The sequence below is a fragment of the Melopsittacus undulatus genome, chromosome 1 (assembly GCF_012275295.1).
Source record: "Melopsittacus undulatus isolate bMelUnd1 chromosome 1, bMelUnd1.mat.Z, whole genome shotgun sequence".
Taxonomy (NCBI): Eukaryota; Metazoa; Chordata; class Aves; order Psittaciformes; family Psittaculidae; genus Melopsittacus; species Melopsittacus undulatus.
This window is the reverse complement of record NC_047527.1, coordinates 107306839-107316369: the sequence shown is the minus strand read 5'-3', so window position 1 is coordinate 107316369 and position 9531 is coordinate 107306839. Positions and strand designations below refer to the sequence as shown.

The 9531-nt window shown below is 42.7% G+C and overlaps 1 protein-coding gene across 1 annotated transcript in view; it reads left to right on the top strand.

The window, feature by feature from the left end:
* Nucleotides 1–1313: 1313 nt before the first annotated feature.
* PTPRN2 (protein tyrosine phosphatase receptor type N2) overlaps nucleotides 1314–9531 on the top strand; it is a 659546-nt gene continuing 651328 nt past the window's right edge. The window contains exon 1 of the mRNA XM_031042861.2: nucleotides 1314–1434. Within this exon, the coding sequence (XP_030898721.2) occupies nucleotides 1314–1434 (121 nt within the window). The remainder of the gene's footprint in view (nucleotides 1435–9531) is intronic.

Sequence of the window (9531 nt, the reverse complement as noted above, 5' to 3'; positions counted from 1 at the left end):
TTGTTTTTTAGTTTTCTGGTCCATGGCAAAGCCACTTCATGTATTACAATTTTTACTCCTTTGTCCTGGTTTCAGTCAAACCATGACACCCTTTTACAAACCCTGAGTGTGAGTCTGTTGTGATTGTATTTGATTAAAGCCAGGGATGAAGCCCATCAGGGAGTGTAGTTAGAACTGTTTACTTCAAGTATGAAGAAGACTGGGAGAATGTGAAACTTCACGAAGGAACAAAGCAGATGTTGGGGTGATGAGGGGAGCTCAGAGCAGCCAGCACTTGCTGTGGCACACTGCTGGCTATCCCAGTCAAAAACATGTCCCCTGACAGGAGGCATGGCAGCTGCACTGTTTCACCTCGGTGATTGTAACTGCTGCCTTACAGGCTAAATATTATTACACCGAGCTTGTGAAAAGATGAGAGCTTGTGAACAAGGAAGGAGTCAATGGGTTCGTGCCAGACTTCTGCTCCTTCCTGGCAGCCCAGCCGGAGCGCTCCCATTGACGCAGAGTGAATCTGGGACAGGAGGTAGAGGACAAATGTCACCCATGCAGACATCTCCCAGGCAAGCGCACACACCTCAGCTGTGGGAGGTGTTTACCTGAGGGCTCATAAAATCCTTCACGATGGCGAGTAATTTTCTGTGGGAATATCGTTGGTAAACAAGCCACTCTGAGGAGGCCGTAGGGAGAATCCATCCAGCTAGTGCTGGATTTTCCAGGGTAAAACTTTGACAGGGTTGGTTTTGCATACAGGTGTGCGGAACAGGCACATTTAATAACTCCCCTCGCAGTCTCAGCCATCTTTATGCGGGATTCAAGCGCACAGCTTTTCCTCCGGGAACGACCCCCGCCGCCCCTCTCCCGGCGGCTCACGGCACTGCCCGGAGGCTCACGGCCGCCTGAGGCGGAGCTTCCTTCAGGGCCGGCGGCAGCTTTCGGGGCCGGGGGCGTCCTCGGCCCTCGCTCTGCCGGAGGGAGGGGGTCGCTACCCCGCGATCCCTGCAGGCAGGGCAGAACCCTCCACTGCGGCCGGGCGGGCGGGGACCGGGGTGCGGGGAGGCGGCGCCGCGGAGGGTGAGCTCGTTTCACCCCCCTCAGCGCCTGCCGGGCGGGCCTGGCCGGGCCGGGCCGGGGCGGGGCCGGCTCGGGGGCGGGGGGGCGGCGCTGGTCGCTGTCCTGGGTGTTGAATCTGCTGCGGCTGCTGCTCGCAGGAGCCAGGCAGCGGCTGCGGGAGGCAAAGGGCGGGCGGGCGGCATGGAGTGAGGGCTGGCGGCGGCGGGCAGGGGAGCGGGACAGCCGCCTGCGATGGGCCAGGCATGATGGGGGCGCTCGGCTCCATCCTCCCGCTGCTGCTGCCGCCGCTGCTGCTGCAGGTCCTCGCCGCCTCCCCGCGCACCCAGCTGCCCTCCGCCGGAGCCGCCGCCGAGGCGCGGATCGGTGAGTGGGGCGAGGGGCGGGAGGAGTGGGGCTGACGGGGAGCGGGGCCGCGACGACCCCTCCCTCTCTCTGCTGCTGCCCGAGAGCTTCCTCAGAGGCAGCTCGACAGGCCCCCGGTGGCCGCGCCCGCACAGCTGCGGGCGAGGGGCCCGTCCTGCGGTCCTTCACGACCGGCTCCCTGTAAGGTCCTTCTCTGGTCCCTGACAGACAGATCCCGCTGAGGGACCCCGTCCTCCGTCTCCTTATGGCGCGGCTCCCGCTTGAGGGTCCCTGTCCTCCGGCCTCTCACACCTCGTGGGTCACTCCTATCCCCGCCGATCCCTGGTCAGCCCGAGGCTGGTCCCGGGTCCAGCTGCCCCAGCGGGGTGTCCCGGAGGGATCTCTGGGACACCTCTGAGGAGCTGGTCGCACCCAGTGTCCTCACATGCTGAAAACTTCCACCGAGACAATCCCGAGGACCTTAAAGTCGAGGTACACCATTGCCGAGCCCCCCAAAAATGCATCCAGCCTCACGTATTTGACCCTCCTCCCAGTTTAGTGGATTCAGCCCACGAAAGCTCCCTTCATAGTTCAAAACACAGGAAATCCCCAGGCCACAAACCCCCAGAAGCAGCCCAGCCTTCGCTGGTGTCCACCAGTAACTCGTTTTGTTGGAGGTAGAAATCAGCACTGGCTTCTGGTTGAGCCTGTTTTAGAGGTGTCTGCAGATACTCGGTGCTGTCCATTGAAGACCATTAAGCAGCCTCTTTCTGTTGAGATATTCTCGGACCAACCCCTTCCTCCTTTAGGAGGTGCTGTCTGCACTGAACGTTCCCACCTGCTAAAATGGCCCAAGCCAACACGAAGGGATCCTGAAACAAACTCTGTGTTTAAGATCCATGCTATTCTCCTCTGCTTTTCTTTCTGGCGTTCCTTTCCTTGCACTGAGACACACATGGCTGTTTGCTCACCAGAATTATCTCCAGTGGTATCTACTAATACAGTCAGTTTCATTTCACTTGCAGTATCTTTCTGAAATGCACTTTAAGCCCAGATCATAACTTGGAGTATTTTGTATTTTTCCCATTTTAATTCCTGTGTAGAATGGTTATGGACATCAGGGAGTGAAAGCTAAACTAGCTTTCCCTAAGAAATCTTTTTCTAAGATAAAATATAAAATAAAGAAACAAAGGAAGTCTCCCACAGAAGTACCAGTGCAGTCTTCCTCATGTATATTTCGTTTATTTAGAAGGAATTAAAATCAGCTGACCATGGTTTTAATGAGGCTTCAGTCAAGTGGCAATACAAATGAGCTATTAAATGTTTGCTATAGTGAGGGTAGTGATGAAAGGCTTTAAGGAGAAATGGTGTGGACTGGATATATCCCTTCCTCCTGTCTCCTGGTTGCTATAGATATAGACTGTTTCTCCTAATCTGCTGTGGAGAAAGCATACATAAAAACATTGAAAGTAGTAGCTGTAATTTTTACCTTTAATGGTGCAATAGGCTGTACACCGTGCTTTCAAAGTAGGTTTTGATTCTCTCTAACGTAAGCTGGGTCAGAAATATTTTTCAGTGTGCTGTAGTTACAAAACAATGTGTGTTTGTCACTTCCCTGTAGCTTCCCTGGGCTTCTGTGTTGGCAGGGGTGCCTGCCTGACAGGTAAGGCTTTCCCTGTGTGGAAGGGAATGGGGAAAGAGCAGGCTTGATTTTCTGTAGGGAATCCAGTGGTCTGGAAGGTATAATTCGAAGATATTTCAATAGCAGCTAAAGGAGTTGAGCCTTTCTGCTTCTTGTTGGGATAGGGAACTAATTTATGTCTCATGGACCTCTGTGAAAGATGGGAAAGGATTTATCATGTTTGACAATATGCAGAAAAATGTTTGCATTGCAGGAAGTGAAACAGATTTAGCTGTCTCTTCCCTTAGTTATTTTATTTCTTTTATTGACCAGTGTTTCAGATCTCATTAATCTTGAGTTCAAACTATTTATGACAGTAGATTCTGTTCAATTTGAGACTACAATTTCTAGCCATAACAGTGCACAGAGTTGCAACTGTAATTTTACCAGGTATCTAAGGTTTGGAGTTATTTGTGGTTATAGGTGGATGATACTAATTTGGATTCTTATGCACAGTGCCATCTTCTTTAATTGAAAATTGAACACAGATGCATTATGAAACCTCTATAATATGTGCTGGAAACTGCCTTAAAAGCCATGTAATTATAGAAACAGGTTTTTTATTAATTTGTTTCTATTACGTGTTTTGGAAAGTCTTCCTGAAAGCCGGTGCAGAAGTAGAAGTTTGTGATCTTTCCAATTTCATAGGAGGTTTTCATCCAGTTTCATTCTTTTCCACTTTTTTTTATCAACTTCTGTCTATGCTTTCCTATATAGTAATCATCTCCAAATGGTGAACTATTTATAACGTACCGACAAACTCGTTTAAGAAATTGGAAGTTTTAAAGTTACAGTTAAAAGGTTTGGATTTGTGCTTCTGTCCATATAATTCATGAGGCTTTGAAGATTGTTCCTGTGGGAAGGTGTTTTTATGAGATTATATTATCAACAAGAACACATATTCTTCCATTTCTTGACATTTATAGTAGCATTATAGAGGAAATAGTAGCAAGTGAGGAAAAGCATAGCCCTTCCCCTCTCTCTGTCTCCTGTCTAGGCTTAGCCTAGAAGAGAGATTCTTACCTTTTTCACAGAAAAAAATCAGCTGACTACACAGTAGTGCTCATTATTCTGTGACTGAACACTAGAGCTGGAAATTCTGTATGCTAAATAATTATTTGTTTATAATGCACAGTCTGCTTAAGATTATGGAACACCTTTTGAAGTGTTTTACAAAGTAATCATCTGTGAGCAACATATCCTGATCATGTTGCAAAATTCCACAGGTTTAGGTTATTCTGCTCTGTGGTGATAGTTGCATGGACTTTTTTTTTTTAATGAGACATTTTCTTATCAGCAAATGATTAGTCTGGGGAAGCAGTTAAAATGTCCTCCAATAAGCACTAAGCAGTTACTTCAGTAAAAATTTGAGTTCTAACAATTAAAGTACTTCCATGCAATTGTACAGCTTTTTAAGGAGACAAATCTATTCAGAAAGTTGCAGTGGTATTTTATTTTTGTATTAGAAAGGCTGGATAGAGAACTTGGGAACAGAGTAAACTGTGAACACTTATAACAACATTGTTTTATTAGTCCTAAGCTACTAATACTTTACAGCAGAAGTTATCCTCAGATGTATTAGAAAAGAGTGTGTGCTTGCTGCAGTGCCTTCACTTTGACCTCTAATGTGTAAAATGATGCTTGTAACCTTCAGTGAATGCCAGTATAATTTTGCAATATAATTTGATCTTTTGTGCTGTGTGCAATCCTATTTTTAAGGCTGCATTTTCTTTTTAAATGAGTACATTAATATGCTATGGAAATTTCTGGAAACAGTTGTTTTCATATGCCATGTAAAAAGTTCTTTCAAAGTTGCATTCAAATTACCATATGCAAAATCTTTTCAAGATTTAGTGAATTTAGTTTTTAAATAACAAAAATACAAGTTGGTCACATTTCAACTTATAAACATGAAATATTCTTCTAAACTTGTAGCTGTGGGTTCCTGACAGATACAGTGAGCAAGGACCCTGTCTTACATTTCACAAGGATTTGAATGTAATGGATAGAAACTTTACTGAAAGAGTTTTTAAAATGTTGCATGTTAATTGTAGGACTTTCACAAAGTGTGGCAGACATGTTTAACAGCTGAGAAATATTTTAGATATGGGTTAGGAGTTTGAAGTGCTTGATCAGAAGTAGGAAATTACAAGGGCAGGGTCTTCACTTACCATTGGTGGAAAGCAGTTCTCTAGTGTGGATTCTTAACTTACAAGAGAATGAAATAAAGAGTAGGACAGATGAAAAAACACTTGGTTTTTGCCTCTTCAGTCCATGCTTCAAATACAACCCAAAGGAAGTACTGACAAAGAGCTTTTGCCTGTGGGTGTTTCATGGGAAAGAGCAAAAAAATATATCTTGTTTTAGTTCTTGTTGGATGGATGTTACCGTAACAAAATCAACATAACTGTTCTCAGCCATCATTGTCAACTGTCTGGGAGATATACGAGGACTGAATTTTTCTTCTTGCAGCATTTTGAGCTCAGCTGAAGTTCACTCAAGTCAGTGTCAGCCTTCCCATTGACTTCAGCAGCATTTGGATCATAATGCTGGTTGATGCTTGTAGCAGATTGGCTGAGAAAGTAGGGGAATTAAAGTGTTACCATCTGTTCAGTAGATAAAATTGCCCAACTTTCCAGTTACATTAATTTGTAACTTCTCATAAGCACTTGGATATTTTGGTATCATGTTGATTTGATGTAATTATTGATGATGGAGTGTGATTTATGATATAATGCTAGCAAATAAAAATACCATCAAAATAATTTAATTAAAGCAGTGCTGTGTGTTTGGAACATGAAGTATACAGTGTAGGAAGCTGCCTGCTTCAGTTCATCAAAAGTATTTTTGTATATTCTAGAAATGTTTCTTGAGTAATCAGTTATGTTAGAAAGCAACTTGAAAGTAGCTCAATACGAAGGCATGTCTCTCTATTAGTTCCATTGAATTAAATGTAAGACTATGCATTAATGTTTTTGCCATCATGCCATGACTCTTCTACAATATCTTTTCATGATCTGTCTAACTTGTTTTTGTTGAAAGTTTCAAATGGGTAGGAAGGGAATTATTTCTCTATCAGTAAGAGGAAGTTATTGAAGGGTGCTCTAAAGGTTGTTCACAGGAGATTGCTATAGGGAGAAAGTTTTCTTTTAGTTTGGTTTACTGATTGAGAGAAAACAGACAAGTTTTTGGTAATATAAGCCCATTTCTTTTTCCTACCTAAGTCTACCCCAACATTTCTCTGCATTTGGTGAGATAAAAACCGATATTTCTAACTGTCTTCTTTCTTTTTTTTTTGCTACCAATAAGGAATACCAACCCCCAAAACTTCATGGTACCACACCATCATTGTAACTTGCTATCTATCAGCCTACTGAGAAGAAACTGGGTTTCTCCTAGTTGCTAGATTCTGGAAAATTTGGGCAGGTCTGATAAAATAGCAAAGGGTAGTTAATGTTGACATATGAATGATAAATGGACAGTTACCTGTGTACTTTGTTACAATGAACAGCAGTGCTTATAAATATTAGTGTGGCGTGAAAAGAGCAACTGCAGGCCTTGAGGGGAATGGAGCTCACTGGTAAGCAGGGGGTTGAGGTCTCCTGCATTGATCAGGTTTCCATTGGCTGGAGAGAGCATAAGAACACAAACTCACATGTAAGTGATTAGCATTGGTCATGTCTCCAAATCCATAAGACCACCTGTGGAAGCCAAGGGGCAGTATACATTCCAGCTTCCTGAAAATGCTATGTATTTTCAGCTCATTTACGCTTACGCTATAGCCAAAAATTTAGATAAATTCTCTGAAATTGTTCTTACAAAACCAGTATATGTCTTGCTAAAATCTGTGTTGGTGTTTACAGGCAGATTTAGCAGCACATTCAGTAAAGTCTGGAGGAAATATTGATTTGGTTTTGGTGATAAAATCGGTAAATGTGGGAGTATTCAAAAGGCAAAGTCCACTACTAGTCTCTATTAAAGACACTAGGCTGAGCTGTATGTGTATTTGGTTAGGCTCCATATGGTCATTATTAGTAAATCTAGGAAGGCATGTTGTAACTGGTCAACTGTAACTGTAATGTTGTTGCTGGTCAAACATTTTTATGTTTGCAAATGAACAATAAGGTGAAGGTGCAGATAAAGAGGATGTTTGCAGGGAAACAGAAGAGATGACTGTAGTGATAGGACAAGGGGTAACAGGTTGAAACTTAAACAGCAGAGGTTTAGACTGGATATAAGGAAGAAATTCTTTACTGTTAGGGTGGTGAGGTACTGGAATGGGTTGCCCGGGGAGGTTGTGAATGCTCCATCCCTGACTGTTCAAGGCCAGGTTGGATGAAGCCTTGGGTGATATGGTTTAGTGTGAGGTGTCCCTGCCCATGGCAAGGGGGTTGGAACTAGATGATCTTAATGTCCTTTCCAACCCTAACTATTCTATGATTCTATGATGCAGAAGAATAGAGGCATGTTGGGAATGTGGATGCTTAAAAGAGGAAATGAGGAATGACATGTTTAGAAGTAAAATTATTGGAACTGGAGATTGGAGATCAATGACTTACCTGTGTACAATCTGTGAAGATGTAAACTTAAAATTGGGTGGAGTTACTTTTTCTCATGGAAGAGACAGTCAAATGCAGCAGCAAAACAGAGATGTTCAGTGAGCCAGTATGTGACATGAGAAAATGAGGCAAGGTGGCAAGAAGAGAAAGGGATTTGCAAAATAGAAATATTAATTCATTCATTTAGTCCAAAGCTGTGGAAAAAATGGAGTCAGGAGATGTGTGTAGGTAATGAGAATCTTTTCTGGGAATAGAAAGGATTTATTTCTCTTAATATAAGAGGTCAGATTCATCTAACTAAATATAATTATTTGAGCTAATCACTCTAGACTGCTTTTAACCTATGTCTAGTTTATAAATTTCAAATAATTTTACCCAACTGTACATATCTAACATAGGTCAGGTAAGTGTCTCCCTGAATGCAGCTATTGCTGTCCACTTAGTATTGTCTTAATACATTTCCTAGACTAGGGTGAGTACCTGACTGTAAATATCTATGGGGTAGGTACTGCACCTTAGCTATTCAAAAATCAGATGCTCAGGTTAAATCTGGGGAGAGTTAAGCACATTTGAAGAGTGATGAAGACCTGTCTCTCCCCACTGAGGTGAGACTAATGTAGTTGCTTAAACTAAAGTTAGATTGGTTGAGGGTCACCTATTACATTACTTCAAAACCACAAGCATGACTTTGAGATATAAAGGTCTTGCAAGAAAGCTGTTTAGGAAGGTCCTGTGAGTAGTCAGGCAGTTTTGTCACATGAGGTACTGGGAATGGAACAAGTGGGGTGGGTGAAGGATATTAGTAGTGTTGGCAAAAAATGCCTCTGAGAAAATCACCCTCTGATAATTGCAAATAAATGAGGGTGACCTCTGAATGAGACAGAGGAGAAGTGAGTGTAATGGAATAAACAAGTGAAATTAAAAAGCAGGTAAGTGAACAGGGGACCTGCAGGCAAGCTAGACAAATGGCAGGGGGTGTCTGGTATTGGAAAGTGCAAGAAAGGAACCATGGAGACTTACTAGTTTTGGACAGCTAAGAGAAAGCATGAAGGGCATGGATGCTGATGTGTATATAGGATTACTGAGTTTTCCTGTGTATGTTTTAGGGCCCTTACTTGTGAGGGGAGTGGAAGGGCTCTATTTTGATCTCAACCATTTCATAGTGTCAATACAGTATAGCATTCTCAATAACACTGTGCCATTCAGAACACTTCTGCTCGTAAAAAAATTTAGAAACTTTTTTTCTGAAACGATTAGAGGGGTTTAACTTTATAGAATTTATTCCTTTTCAGAAGGAATTTCATGACAAGTAAAGTAGCTTAGTAAATTACTGCATCTTACTGTGGTTTTTCCTATAGTTTCTTTCAGTGAAACATACTTAAATACTGAACATGGTTTGTTGATGCACAGTCTCTCTGAACGGAGATTTAGCGCTTAACATTTCATACCTATTTTTCTTCAAGCTAATACATTGATAAACCAAGCTATTTTAAGTTGTAAAAACCAGTAACTAGAAGTTTTGTGGGAAGTACAGCTGGTTGTAGTGGGTGTAAGGTCTTTTCTTTCAGTTGCAGCTTAACAGCATGCAATGGCAGTTTTACATAAGCTTGAAATCATAGCCAACAAGTAGAAAGTAATGCACAGAGATATATGTGTCTCCCAAAATGTAATATACTTCCAGATGTTCTCATACAAAACTATGGAACTGAGACCAAACATGGGCTACGTACTGTAATAAACTCACAAAGTTCAACAAAAGCCAGGAAATACCTGGATACAAAAAATCCCAATTTTTACATTCCCCTCCCCACCCATTAATATTTCAAGTCTGAAGTTCAAGAAATTCTACAAAATGCCTTACGAAAGTCAATCTTGGAT